The sequence below is a fragment of the Mauremys reevesii genome, unplaced genomic scaffold, assembly GCF_016161935.1.
Source record: "Mauremys reevesii isolate NIE-2019 unplaced genomic scaffold, ASM1616193v1 Contig56, whole genome shotgun sequence".
NCBI lineage: Eukaryota > Metazoa > Chordata > Testudines > Geoemydidae > Mauremys > Mauremys reevesii.
The window spans coordinates 240,757-254,657 of NW_024100869.1; the positions used below are offsets into that span (position 1 = coordinate 240,757).

General features: G+C 59.1%; 1 protein-coding gene across 1 annotated transcript; it reads left to right on the forward strand.

The window, feature by feature from the left end:
- Positions 1–3,653: 3,653 nt before the first annotated feature.
- On the forward strand, positions 3,654–13,451 carry LOC120394411 (leukocyte immunoglobulin-like receptor subfamily B member 5). The gene is made up of 10 exons (XM_039518648.1): positions 3,654–3,825; positions 3,980–4,015; positions 5,555–5,836; positions 6,884–7,174; positions 9,295–9,381; positions 10,065–10,175; positions 10,668–10,695; positions 10,948–10,997; positions 11,515–11,552; positions 13,159–13,451. Exons 1-10 carry the CDS (start codon positions 3,795–3,797, stop codon positions 13,159–13,161), a joined length of 957 nt encoding a protein of 318 aa, XP_039374582.1. The 5' UTR covers positions 3,654–3,794; the 3' UTR covers positions 13,162–13,451.
- Positions 13,452–13,901: the final 450 nt, after the last annotated feature.

Below are 13,901 nucleotides of genomic sequence, written 5' to 3' on the forward strand. Positions count from 1 at the left end.
GAAGCAACCTGGTGAGTGGTGCTTCCTGGGTTCAGGAAATGTGCCTGTAGGCGTTAGCAATTGTAAAGCCTATTTTAATGGAACCCATTTTGGTGAAAGATGGGGACCTGATTGTACTCTTGGACAAGGTTTACCCCGACCTGGAAAGTCCTGGTATATTTTCCCTACTAACTTTTGCAGCTTGTTTAATTGGTTGGTATTGAATAAACCTCATGTTTGCTTTATAGCACCAGATCTATCACACACTGATTGCACCGCAGTGCTGGAGCATTCAAAAATCATTTGCATATGCTGCATAAAAAACATTCTTTTAATTCTTCGGGTACTGAGTACTCTGTGTGTCAGTGTACTGATAATGCTACTAATAGTTTTCACGGTCTCTCTGCCTGGACTGGATGGTATTACAAACCCCAATATACTGCATCTGTTATATCTAATCCCTTGTTTGGAGTCTATTGGGTGTGTGGAGAAAAGGCTTATTGAAGCTGGCCTGTCTCCTGGAAGGGGTCACGCTCTTTGGCCTGGTTAGAACCCCCTGTCCTATATCGAGATCACCTTCCTTCTGGACGTTTAAGAAATGTGTGAGATGCCAAAAAGAATGTTGACTGGTCTCAACCAATTACCTGAAAAGCGCTTAATGATTGGACAGGTAATCGTTTTCTGGATTTAACACGTGCTATAGTGCAAAGTGTAAACCAAACACAATGCTGAATGTGTATTCATACCCCCACGCACTCTGGTCAAGGTATCCCGTTGTTGGGGGTACCCATCTCTCTCAGGTCATGGGAAAATGTCACGTCTCGGGACAGTGCTTTCACCAGCTTGTCTGTTTCGTGGAACCAGACTTGGTCCATTGATATGGTAGCCCAGGGTTCTTCTGCTTTCTGTGTAACCCCTCTGCCAGGCTGAAACAATAGCAGCAAGGGCCAGGTTCAATACCTAGGGGTCCCTTCCCCACAACATAATGCAGGCCAGCTCGAGCCCCCACCCAGTGACCTGGGAAAATCTTACACACACCCCTGGGCGCCTCAAGGAGGCAATACTTCCCCTCTCGCAAGCACATGTTCTTGGTGTAGCAGAAAAGGTTTAATTACATAAGATAAACAACAACAAGCATGAAATTTGGAAAATACCTCAACTGGAGTTCATAGGTCAAACTGTGAGCAAAGACCCACCCCAGCAACTTGGGCCGTGTCCTTCTCTCTGGGCCCTTGAGTCCAGCAACCCCTAAATCACCCACAGTCCCAAAAGTCCCACCACCCCACAGGAGCAAAGGTTTCTATGCACAGTCTTTGCCTGCCCTGGACCCTCTACAGGTTTGATCGTGTAGACCGGCAGGTCTCCTAGCTTTTCCATCACCAAGTAAGGTATTGCCTTCCATCTGTCAGCTATCTTTTGATGTTTGGGCCAGAACCAAGATTACCCATAGACCTGTGCTTTGGTGTATCCGAGGATGGAGATGGCTATGAAACTCATCAGCAATATGTATCCCGCCTACGAGAAAAGCTGCGGGATGCTTATCACTTAGCGGCATCTGCAGCTCGGAAGAACGCAGACCGCAACAAACATCGATATGATGCTAGGGTACGTCTGCAAGAGCTCCAGCCAGGGGACAGAGTCTTGCTGCGAAATTTGGGTATTGCTGGCAAACACAAGATAGCTGACAGATGGAAGGCAATACCTTACTTGGTGATGGAAAAGCTAGGAGACCTGCCGGTCTACAACCTTTTGCTCCCTGTGGGGGAATTGGTGGGCAGCCCTTATGAGATGGGCCACAACAGGGCAAGTGGGCAGAATGAAGGTGCTGTACCAAAGCCACCTTCCAACATGGACAGGCGTCCCCCTGCAGCTAACCTACCCCTACTCAGCACATCTGAGAGTGAGTCTGAGGAGGAAGACACAACCATGGTGTATCCTGGGATGAAGACAAGATTTCAGTCTCGATCAGCTGAATCAAATGAGAGCACCTCCTCTTCCACCCTAAACCCCATGGCAGAAGTATTTAGGCCTATTCCTGATACCCCTGAGCCACTGGTGGGACCCCCATGTGATGTCACGCCCGGGTTATTGGACAGCGGAGACATACAGGTGGAGGATGTCCTGAGCACCATCAACCCTCCACTGTTAGAACTGGAAATGCAGGGGCCTATGTCAATATCTGAGGGGGACTCACAGGAAACTTCCCATCCGTTACTCAAGATGTCCCCCCTGCCACAGCAACAGAGATTCTCAATAGGCGAGACAGGGTAATAAGACCAGTGAAACGGTTAACTTATGATGCACCTGGGGTGACTAGTGAGGAGCCAATACATTTAGCACACAGGCTTGTGGAAGCTAAAGTGGGCTATCTGAGGCCGTTTGACGGGGGCCAGTAAGTTGGTACAGTAGGGAATGTGATTTATCGGGACGACAAATTCTCGGCTGGGGGGAGGATGTAAGCAGAGTCAGGATGAGCCCCACCCTGACATCTGGTGGTAAATTATGGGGAGTGCGGAAAGTGTTGCATTGGTATTTCGGTTATTTGCATGGGCACTCCCACCCCACTTAGCATACCGCAAAGCAGCATGGGATGGTTACTGTCACAGCTGTGGAGCCCCAATTTCGTTGTTATTGGGGCAGGAGGAATGAAATGTTGTCACCCTGGTTGGGTAAATGGGGAACTACAAAATTGTCTTGTGATGGGGGGTTTCATTGTCAGCTGGATAGCGCTTGCTAGATGGGGCACATGGGTTCCAAAACCCATTGAAAGGAGAGAGGCTGGGGGGCCAGTATCTGTACTTGGTGGTGCAGCTGCATAACCCGGCACTCCTCAGACAAAAGCAGCTTTGTGGGTAATTTTACAAATCACTATTCAAACTTATTCCAGCTCTTCTTGGCACGTCCCTAAAGGATCTGGCTGGTATTGGCGATCTAATCATACAGCTTATAAAACCCTTCCAGCAGGTTGGGGTAACACAAATTTACTGGGGCTTTTTTGGTTTTGGGCTTGTTGTAATCTTTGTAATCTTACAATGTTATTTGTGCTTTCAACAAATTATGAGTTTAATGTCCCAAATGTGTAAACCAACTCCTAAAGCTCGGCGTCCTTCCTTTGTAGTATAATTTCAGTTGTGTTCCTCGAGTCCCCTTGGTGGGCCCTCTAGGAACAAAGAGGGGAATTGATGAGTTTGCCTTGATGACCTGTTCTGCTTCGCAATAACACAGCAAGGCCTACTGAAGGAAAAAAATTTACTGGCTGGGGTAAACAGGCCAGATTTATGACCTTGCTAGATAAGAGAGTTCTCGCAGGGTCTGGGAAAAATACTTGCAGAAGCTGGTTTGAAGCAACTTGTACCTTTTTGAAGCTTATCAAGAAATAACAGTTGCTCTTTGTTTTTCTCTTCTGTGCTGGGAAAGTATAACTGGGAAGGTGCAGTGATGACGCAACGTAAGTGACGACGCCACGGAGCCGCTAATAAAACACAGTTTGAATCTGCAGAGGGCAGTGGCTGGTTCTGTGTGGAGAACAGGCTGGTTCTTTGTTGACGTGTGCATGCATTAATAAAGAACTTGGCATTTGGACTTTGCTGGGTTGTTTGTCTCTTTGCGGGACGGTCCTGGAAAGTCTGGGATAGAGATAACCCAGACACAGAGAAACCATCCAATGGGAAGAAAGGGGTCGAGCGCATCACGAGCTTCCTGGGACTGCAGCCCCCGGCGCAGTTCCTCATTCCCCTCGCACTCGGGCCTCAGGCTGGGTGGAGTTCAGCACTGGGGTGTTGGTGGCAGCGCTGAGGGTCCTGCACTGCCCCATTATGGTGTCTGCTCTGACCGTCCTCCTCCTCGGTGAGTGTCAGAGACAGCCAGGGCATGTGTCCTTGGGGTGGGGGGGGAATCTGAGACCGGGGGTGTGCCCATGGGAGGGGAGGAGGGTCTGAGCCCAGGGTGTAGGATCCAGTTGATCTGGGATCTGGTCACTAATGAGCTGTCTCCCCTCCAGGCTGCTGGCTGGCCGGGCACAGCGGGGCGTGGGGAGGTGAGTATCAGTCTGTGCAGAGCTGGGTAACGTGAAGGACGGGGGAGGGGATGCATGGGGTGGGGAAAAGAGGATCTGAGCCCTGAACCTTCCCCAAAACTCAACCCAAACTCCCCCTGGGAGCTCAGACCCGGCCCCGTTCTTCTGTGCCGTCAACGCACCCATGGTGCAGCTAGGAGCCGAGTCTGGCTCCCGGATTCTGGCAAAGCAGCTGGGATTTGAACCATCCACTGGGTTCAAACTTTTGCCCCCACCAGGCTGTGAAGATCGGGGGCGGCACGTGGATTTATTTCAGCTCGTACAAACACTAACAGGGCCCATCTCTGGGCTCTAGATCCCCCTTGGGGTAACCGAAACGTTCTTGGTCAGTGCAGCCATGGGGAGAACCCCCCAGATCCGCCCCCACCCCCAGATTCACCCCCCAACAGCTCCTCCCCTGCACTCACAGCCCCCCGTTCCCATGGCCTGGGGAAAGGTGAATCATGTGCAACTCCCACAGTCTGTGGTCACAGACGCTATTTCCAACCCTGGGGTGGGGAGCAGAGCTGCAGGGGGCCCACTGGTGAGGCTCCCTGGCTGGCCTGAGGTGGGGCTGGCGGGGGGGCAGGTGATCTCATGCAGCCGGGTCCTGAGCGACGTCTGGGTGAACCCCCTGCCCCCGAGCCCCATGGGCAGGCAGTGCCAACCCTGGTAGGGGACAGACTCCTAGAGAGGCCGAATGACGGATGGAGTGAATTGGGGCGGGAGGGAGGCGGGGGCGGGGGGGTCTCCCCTGTTTAACTCCTGTCTCTTCTTGACATCAGGGTGAGAATTTCCCAAACCCACGATCTGGGTGAGCCCCAGCAGGGTGCTGGTGCTCGGGGGAGGGTTTGTACCCGGACATGGAGTTCTTTCTGCGTAAAGCCCTGGGCCCAGCAGAGGGGACGCCTGGCCGGGGAGTGGGGATGGAGACATTGGGGGGTTTCCAGCCAGGGGGAGCAGCAGCCACTGGAGATTTGGGGCAGAGGAAGGGGGGATCCCTGCCCCCAGGGGGAGGTGCAGACTAGGAGAATCCTTTCCCAGGCAACACATCAGTTAGGGGATGATGGACGGAGCTGAAGGTTATAAACCTCAGTGTATAGTAGAGACTTGCACAGTCCCCTACAAGTCGGTGGTGGTGCTCTGCCCTCATCCTGGCCCCCATCCTCCCTGCTCTCCCTGCTAGACCCCACTCCCCTCCCAGAGCCAGGGACAGAACCCAGGAGTCCTGGCTCCCAGCCCTCCCAGCAGAGAAGCCAGGGAGTGAATGGACCCTGGAGACTGGCCTGGCCTGTCACCCGCCGGGGAGCAGAGCTCTGGGCCCCAGGGGCTGGGGTGGCTCCGTGTCTCATGCTGTGAGCCCAGGGCTGAGGAGAAACTCTGGCCCCTGTGGAAAGGGATCCAGGAGCCCGTCCCCAGGGCCGCCGGGTCTGACCCACCACTGAGGCCGCGTGGTGAGGACAGGCCCCAGGAGTGAGTGACGGGGCCTGTGTCTCACGGCCTGTCTGCTTCCCACTGCAGAGCCCAGCTACCCCAAACCCAGCATCTCTGGGATCCCCAGCGAGGGGGTTTCATTGGGGGGATCCGTGAGCATCTGGTGTAAGGGGCAGCACCAGGCCATGCAGTTCGTGCTGTATAAAGATGGACGCCATCTCCAAAGTGTGGATTCGGACTCACAGGCTCTGTTTCTCATCAACAACGTGAGCCGGGAGGACGGCGGGAGCCACAGCTGCTCCTATCGCAGCAGATCGGAGCCGTTCAACGTGTCGTACCCCAGCGACCCCGTGGAGCTGGTGGTGAGAGGTGAGGGGCCCGGCTCAGTGTCCCTGTTCCCAGCCCCACCCCCACCCAGACCCTCACGGGGGTCGGTGCCAATGGGACGCTCAGAGCCAGGCTCTGGCCTGAGCCCTGACCCCGCAGAGGGGACGCCCGGCCGGGGAGCAGGGACGGAGTCACTGGGGGGTTCCCCAGCCAGGGGGAGCAGCAGCCCCTGGAGACTCAGGGCAGGGAGGCTACTTTAACGCTGCCCCTTGTGCGTAGGAACCGGGAGTCGCTATTTAATCCCGTGATCCCATCCCCTCTGTTCTCCAGGCCCCGCCCCAGGCAGTGCCCCGGCCGGAGCTGAATGAGGCAGGGGCTGCAGGAGAAGCGGTGGCTTGGTGGACACGACGCTGGGCTGGGACCCAGGAGATCTGGCCCAGCACCTGGCGCAGCCACAGACCTTGTGTGATGGGAGCACGTCACAGTTTTCAAAAGTGTCCTTCCTTTGGAGGGGTCTCAATCTTGGGGGATCTCAGGCCAAGCGCCCACAAACTGAGACACCCACAGTTAGTGGAGACCTCTGCAAACGTTGACCTCAATAGCGCTGGATCCATTGTGTCAGGGGAGCATGTAGGGCCCAGTCTTGATCAGGGCCCCATTCTGCCAGGCGCTGCATAAACACAGAGTAAAGTTACAATCCCTGTCCCTGGGAGCTCACTGACTCTGTTTGTGCCTCAGTTTCCTCCTGTGTAGAATGGGGAGAATGACACCTCCCTACCTTCCAGGGTGCTGACTTCCTGTGTGGGGCTCAGGCCCTGCCAGAGGCCAGCCTCTGAGTCGCTCTGTGCAGGGCAGAGGATGAGGCAGGGGCCACACACGGCGTATGAGGATCCCAAAACTAGGGAGCTGTAACTCGGTGTCTGTGGGGCTGGGAGCCCAGCTCGCAGGGCCGGGATTCTGGGTGGGGGGAACTCTGGGATCTGGGAGAGAATCTCTGCCCGGGGACCCCTGGATCTGCATGTGGTTGGGGCCAGCTGGGGCTGGGTGGGTGCCCGGGTCTGGCTCTCACAGCCTGTCTCCTGTGCGCAGATCCCAGCTTACCCAGACCCTCCATCTCCCTGAGCCCCACTGGGGTCACCGCCCCAGGGGCAGACGTCACCATCTGGTGTCAGGGGCAGCACCGGGACATGAGGTTCTTCTTGCACAAGGCTGGAGACCTGAACCCGCAGCGACACATGGACCCTGCTGGGGACGGGGCCGAGTTCCGCATCCCCAGCGTGGGCCGGCAGCACGGAGGGAACTACAGCTGCAGCTACCGGCCCCAATCAGAGCCCTTCATCTCCTCAGAGCCCAGTGACCCCGTGCAGCTGGTGGTAGCAGGTAAGGGGCCCGGCTCAGTGTCCCAGCTCCCAGCCAGGCCAACAAGGGGTCTCTGCACTGATGGGACGCTCAGAACCAGGGTCTGCCCTGGGCTTGGCGGAGGGGACATAGTGTCATGGATCTGGGATGGAGTCACTTGGGAGTTCCCCAGCCAGGGGGGAGCAGCAGCTCCTGGAGGTTCAGGGCTGAGAGAGGGGGGATCCCTGTCCCCAGGGGGAGCTGCAGAGCAGGGGCCTTTCCCAGGGGATGCTCCCCCGGCTGCCCCGCGCTGGGGACGCACAGAGGAGTCAGGGCCCAGGCATAGGCGCCAACTCCTGGTGCTCCGGGGCTGGAGCACTCAGGGGGAAAAATTGGTGGGTGCTCTGCACCCACCAACAGCCACGGTCCCCTCCCCACCTCCGCCCCTGAGTGCGCCACGTCCCTGCTTCTCCACCTACCTCCCAGCGCTTGCTGCTGCAAAACAGCTGTTTCACGGCGTAACAAGCTCTGGGAGGTAGGGGCAGGAGCGTTGTCACAGACTCACAGATCGTGCCCACTCGTGGCCCTGTGCGGTCCGTGGGGGGGGGGCCTTTCAGTGCGACAGCCCTTCTCGGGGTCCACTCTCTCTCGGGGTCAGGCCCCTCCACCTCCTGGAGCCGCACCTCTCTGAGCCTTAGCACGTCTGTCTCTGCCGTGCCCTCCCCAGGGAGTCCACTCGCTCTGGACCCCCCAGGCCGCCTCACCCCCGAAGGGGTTGATGCCCCCTGTTCTCTAGCCCGGAGTGACTCTCAGCCAGCGTAAAACAGGAGGGTTTATTGAGAGTTGAACCCAGTACAGGAAACTCTCAGGGCCTCAGGCCTGGCCTCCCTCAGCCCAGCACATCCCAGCCTCCCCTGCATCCAGGTGGGCTCTGCCTGCTGCCCTTCTCCAGCCAAAGCCCCCCGGCTTCCCGGCTGCGCATCTGAGATCACCGGTCCCCAAGCCCCCCCTCTGTCCATTGTCTTCTCTCCAGGGAAACAGGGTCATAACCAGGGTGGCCTGGGTCTCCTCTCCTTTCAGCCCCCCTCTGGGCCCTCCAGCTGGAACCAGCTGGTCAGGTCACGGGGGTCCTCTCCCCACAGCCCATTGTCCTCCCACTGGCCAGAACCGGCTGTGACTCCTGAGCTGGGTCTCTGGGTCACCAGGTCCCCAGTCGCTGGGGTCTCCATCTTCCAGGCCATCGGCTGGGGTCCCAAGTTCCCTCTCTGGTCCTCGGTACCAACAAACTCCCTCTCCCCTCATCTCGTTAAACCAGTAACACCCGAGGGCACTGAGTCCCACCCCCTCTGCATGCAACCCCCTGGAAAACACAGAAAAAACAAGAAACATCCCCCACTTCGTCACAAGTGGGAACTCGGGGCGCTCAGGGGAGCAGGTGGGGATTTGGGGAAGGGGTTGGACTAGGGGCAGGGAGGGGGTGGAGTTGTGGTGTTGACTTTGGGGGAGGAGTTGGAATGGGGGGGGAGGGGGGGAATCGGGGTGGGGCCAGGGGCAGACGGTGATCGAGCACCCACGGGCGCCTCCAGGGGATCCTCCCGGACTGACAGTAGCGACCGATGCTGAGTCACGGGCCGAGGTGGATTAAGGTTTCCTGGGGCCCTCGGCCAGAGCAAGGGGGATCCCTCCCCCCCTTCCACCCGCATCCCTCTGCTGTTCTGTCTCCTCGGCCTGTGGTCCTGCACACAGCCCCGCCCCTTTCTGCCCCTCTTCTGGGGCCCCGCCCCTATTCCACCCACGGCCCCACCCCATTCTGTCCCCAAACTGCAGCCCTGCAACCCACTTGCTACTTTCTGCCCCCCACACACACACACACTGTGACCCCCAGACTGGAGAAGCTCTGTCCCACGCCCTGGCCCCGGGGCGCAGCGGGGAGTGAGAGTCCCCCAGCCCTGAGGCAGCGGCAGGTAGCGAGAGTCCTCCCGTCCCGGGGCCGCAGGGGAGGTCCCGGTGCTAAGGCTTCCCCTGCCCCCACCCCCGTGCTTCTGCGGGTCAGGGTGCTGGGGCTTCTCCTGTCCTGCTCTCCCAGCGGCCAGGGCTCTGGGGCCCCCCAGTGTGGGGCGAACTCCGAGTCGGTGTTTCAGCCCCTCCCCCCACCTCAACAGACGCTGGTTCTATTCCCGCAACGGGAACTGACCCGACCCAGCCTGGAGCGGCCCCGGCTCCCACCCGCCTGGACAGCCCAGAGCCAGGTACCGGGGCCGGGGGGAGAATCTACTGAGTCACAGATTATGGGGCAGCTTCCCCCAGTGGTTGCCCGGGGGGGAGGGATGGAGGCTGTTGTCAGGGGCAGTGATTCCCCCCTCCCCGCACCAATGGATTTGGGAGGGGAGCGAAGCCTCCTGCTCCGACACGAACCCGCCGCTAACAGAGCAGCCGGAGGCTTCCTCTGGGGGCAGCTGGGCCCATCAGTGGCCATGGGGGATGGTGCCCTGGAGCTCCCTGCGAAGCAGCCGGCAGCAGCCAGCCTGGGAGGCGGGATACCGGGCTAGATGGGCCCGTTGGCCTGAGCCGGTGTGGCCATGAGGAAGGGGGTGAAATGCCTTAGAATTGACGGCCAGGTTGCATCAGACAGCGCCTCCTAGCGCCGTGCTGGGGCAATGGGGCCAGCCCTGACCGATGGGGAGAGCGCCCCCTACTGAGCCCCCCATGCCCTGCAGCCCAGTGGCCCCTAGTGCTACAAATCTCCCAAATCTTGCTGGCTCTGACCCCACTTGATGCCCTGGGGCCCCAAACATCCTCCCCATAGAATTTTCTGCTGGCTGCGTCCTGAGGTGTCCCAGCCCCTTGGGCGCCGCCTGGGGTGGGAGGGGCTGGGGGGAGGGGAACAGACCAGCCGCCCCCGGCACTCACGGCTGCTGCTGTTTCCCAGCAGGATCGAGACCTCTGACTTGGGCCATCATCGCCGGGATGAGCGTAGCAGCCGCCGGCCTCCTCCTGCTTCTCTTCCTTGTGGCCTTCGTCTGTTTCAGAAAAATCCGAGCCAGTGAGTGCCCCGTCCAGCGAGGGAAGGGTTAAACCTGCCGCTAAGCAGGGCCGGATGGGGTCAGGGCTTGGATGGGGGACTGTGCCAGGAAAGCCAAGGGAGGGCAGAGGGCGGTGGGGGGAACTCAGCAGGGTCTGCTGCCTGAGTAATCCCTGTACACACACAGCTGTCCCACCCCAGAGGAGCCGCATCTGAGCACCAGCTGAAGGGTCCCTGTATAAAGAGCCATCGGCACCGGGCCTCTCCGGTACATGGGGTGCCAGGGGAGCCAACCTATGGATCAGGTTTGTTATAACGAGTCATGAATGAGGGAGGACTGGGGACAGGAAAAGCCCCCCTGAGTTAATCTCCCCCTCACCCCGGTACATGCTACGGTGTTGTGCTGCCCTCCATCCCTGCTGCCCTGGGCGGGGTTTGGGGGGGGTGTCCGGGCGCTGGGACTGGGGGATCCCGATTGGCTCATGGGGGATTCTGGTTTGTGTCCCTCTGCAGGAAGAGGAGCTGCACCGAGACCGAGCAGGTAGGAACCCAGCTCCTCCCCCTCCCGATCGACCTGCCTGGGTCACAGGGCTCCTGGGTTCTGTCCCCAGCTCAGGGAGCGGAGTGGGGACTAGTGGTTAGAGCGGGGTGAGGGTGGGGTCTGGTGGTTGGGGCAGGTGGCTTAGGGAACTGGGTTCACTGTGAGGCAGGATGGGGGGCTCTCTGGGTGTGCTGAGGAATCTCCCCCGCGGGTGGGGGGATATGACATTTACAAGGGAATTTTCTCTTTTAGCACCAGCCCTATGGGGGCATTAAAGGCGCCGGCTCAGCAAGACCCCCTCTGTGAGTAACACACCCAAGGGGGTACCAGGGTGGGGCAGGACCCTGGGGGAAGGAGGGGCTTGTGGGGGCTTCACCCACATGGGGCGGGGCCTGATTTACAGCTGCTGCTGGGCGGGGCTAAGGAGAGAGCCCAGAGGTAGCCGGTGTCAGCTGAGAGTGTTGGACTCCCAGGAGCTCCCTGGGGCCACCCTCCCTTCCTGGTCTAGTTCCCCATCCACTCCTGGCTCCCAGCTCCCTGCTCTAACCACTAGACCCTACTCCCCTCCTGAGCCAGGGCGAGAACACAGGAGTTCTGACTCCCAGCCCCCACCCCCGCTGTAACCCCCAGACATCTCTGTGCCTCAGTTTTCCTCTCTGTAACATGGGGCTAATGACCCTGGCCCATGCTGTGGGGTGGAGGAGGGGGGGCTGTGCCGGGCTCTGACCCCTCTGGCTGGATGGGGGGGTCGGAGCTGGGTGTGGGGTTCTGCTCTGGGCTGGCCGGGGGTGCAGCTCAGCGGGTGTCTCTGTTCCACAGACACCTCCATCGACAAAGGGAAAGAGACGCAGACCCCGGTAAGTGTCCCCTGTTCCCCCATGGGGCCTGACCCCCAACCCTGACCCACATGGACCCCAGCAGCCCCTCACACCTCCCCCCCACACCTTTCCTGCATGCTCACTGGTTTGGGGTGGGGGTTGGGTTGTTGGGAAGTGGGGTGGGCTTATGGGATCACCAGCTGTGTGTGTGTGTGTGTGTGTGTGTGTGTGTGTGTGTGTTGGGGTGCTGGTGGATTCACACACACACACACACACCTCAGTGACTCTCTCCCATCCCAGCCCCAGGAGCCCAACCCCAATGCTGACAGACTCACCTACGCCGAGCTGGACGGCCGGGCGCTGCAGGGCAAGTGGGGGGGCCTGGTCCCTGCTCCCGAGCCCGCCCAGCCCAGCCTGTACGCCCCCAGGGAGTGACAGACTCACCCCCTGCAGCACCAGCCCTGAGAACTCTGCTTCTAGGGAAGATTTAGGGGGGACGCTGCCCTCCCCCCATGCCAGCCCCATCCCATTGAGCTGCTGTTCCCCTGCCCTGCCCAGACCCAGATGTGGGGGCCGGTGTGGGGGGCTCAGCACCGGGAGGGGGAGGGGATGCGCCAAGGTGGCTGTTTATATTATTTTGCTTCCTGTTAATCTCCAGATTTGTAATAAACACAGAACCACAAACCAGCCCAACCTGGGCACCCCACAGCCCCCCTGTTCCCATGCCTGGGGGTGCATCGGCTGGTTATACAGGGACCCCTCGCCCGGCGCTGGGTTGCAGCCCCTCTGGGGAGGGGCATCAGTTGTCCAGGTCACCGGGGTTCTCAGCCTGACTCCGGGCGAAGCTGCAGAAGGGTCTGGTGCCCGATTGGCGCCGGCTGTTTACAGCCCCTCCGTGGGGTCGTCCCTTCCCCGCTGTGCTGGGGGCTCCATCGCCGTGAGCCGGGGTGGGGGGGAGGGGCTGAGGGGAAGTGATCCCTGGGCAGGGCCCATACAGGAGATCGGGGGGGGGAGATCACCCTCTGTGATGGAGTAGGGGCTGTCTGTGTGGGAGATGGGAGAGCCAGGGAGGATTTTAGGTGAGGCACCCTGTATTCAAACTGTAACATGAGCTAGGCCTGCGGGAGGGGAGGTGACACCTCTGCCCGGGAGCTAGACAAAGGAAGGGAGCTGAGGGGGAGGGTTGAGTCCGTTTTTCGGTTTGGGACCTGGGTGGTGGGTTTGCAGGGGAACCTATGCTGGAATCCAGACACCCTGAACCCCAGAAAGGCCAGATTGAGGGGTCCTGGCTCTGAACACGAGCTCTGCTGTATCCTGTGCTCCTGTTGTCCAATAAACCTTCTGTTTTACTGGCTGGCTGAGAGTCACTGTGGGTCCCAGGAAGAGGGGTGCAGGGCCGGACTCCCCCACACTCTGTAACACCCTCTGACCCCGATGTTCCCCTCCTCGAGACCTCAGGCACAGGGTGAGCCCCACTGCTAATCCCCCCCTTGGAACTTCCCCGCAAGGGCCCCTGGGGCGACATGGGAGTCATCACTTGCTGGGAGCAGTGCAGGGGCTAGGACACAGAGCAGGGCAGTTCTGAATCCCCCCTGCAGGGGGTGGGGGACTGTTTTCCATTAAACGAGGCTTTGTTACCCTTCAGTGATGAGCAGAGAAAGAGTCCCCTCAGCTCCACCATCATGGCCCCGGCATGAGATGCTTCCCACCCCCGGCCCCTGCAGCCTCCGGACCTACAGATCAGCCTGCAGAGACACCCCTGACCCACATCTGCCTGGGTGCTCAGACATCGGCTGGCTCCCTGTTGCCTCAGTTTCCCTTAACTTCTGCTTAAAGAGCCCCCCTAAGTCTGCTAGTCCCCACAAGTGACACTCTGTACCTCGGGGGGACACCCTCCACCCCCATGTTCATCCTTATAATATGATGATAATAATAATATGCAAAGTTTGTCATCTCGGGTGTCTTTGGAAGGCTCATGATGCACCGAGCATGGTTGTTACAGTGATGTTATAGGTTTTAATGTCACGTATGTAGTTATGAGGCTGAAAATGTGTCTTCATGGCTTAAAACAAGCCCAGGCAAAACTCCCCAAGAGCAGAGGGGCAGTTCACACCTCATCAGGGCACGTACGGGACAAACCCAGCCCAGCCTCACAGGGACAAAGGACACTGGCCGAGGCAGCAACAAAGGATCTGTTGGACTCTCCAGCGAGTCACCCCCCTTCCCTTGGTCAGTTTGGGACTGCGATGAGGTAATGCCCACCTGATTCTGAAGCAGGGGCACAGCCAAGAGGGAAGAAGGAGAGACGTTTGCCGGCTCTCTCTCCTACACCTCCATCAACAGACACCACCATCCAGCGACTGAAGCGCTGATCGAAGGAGAGAGCCT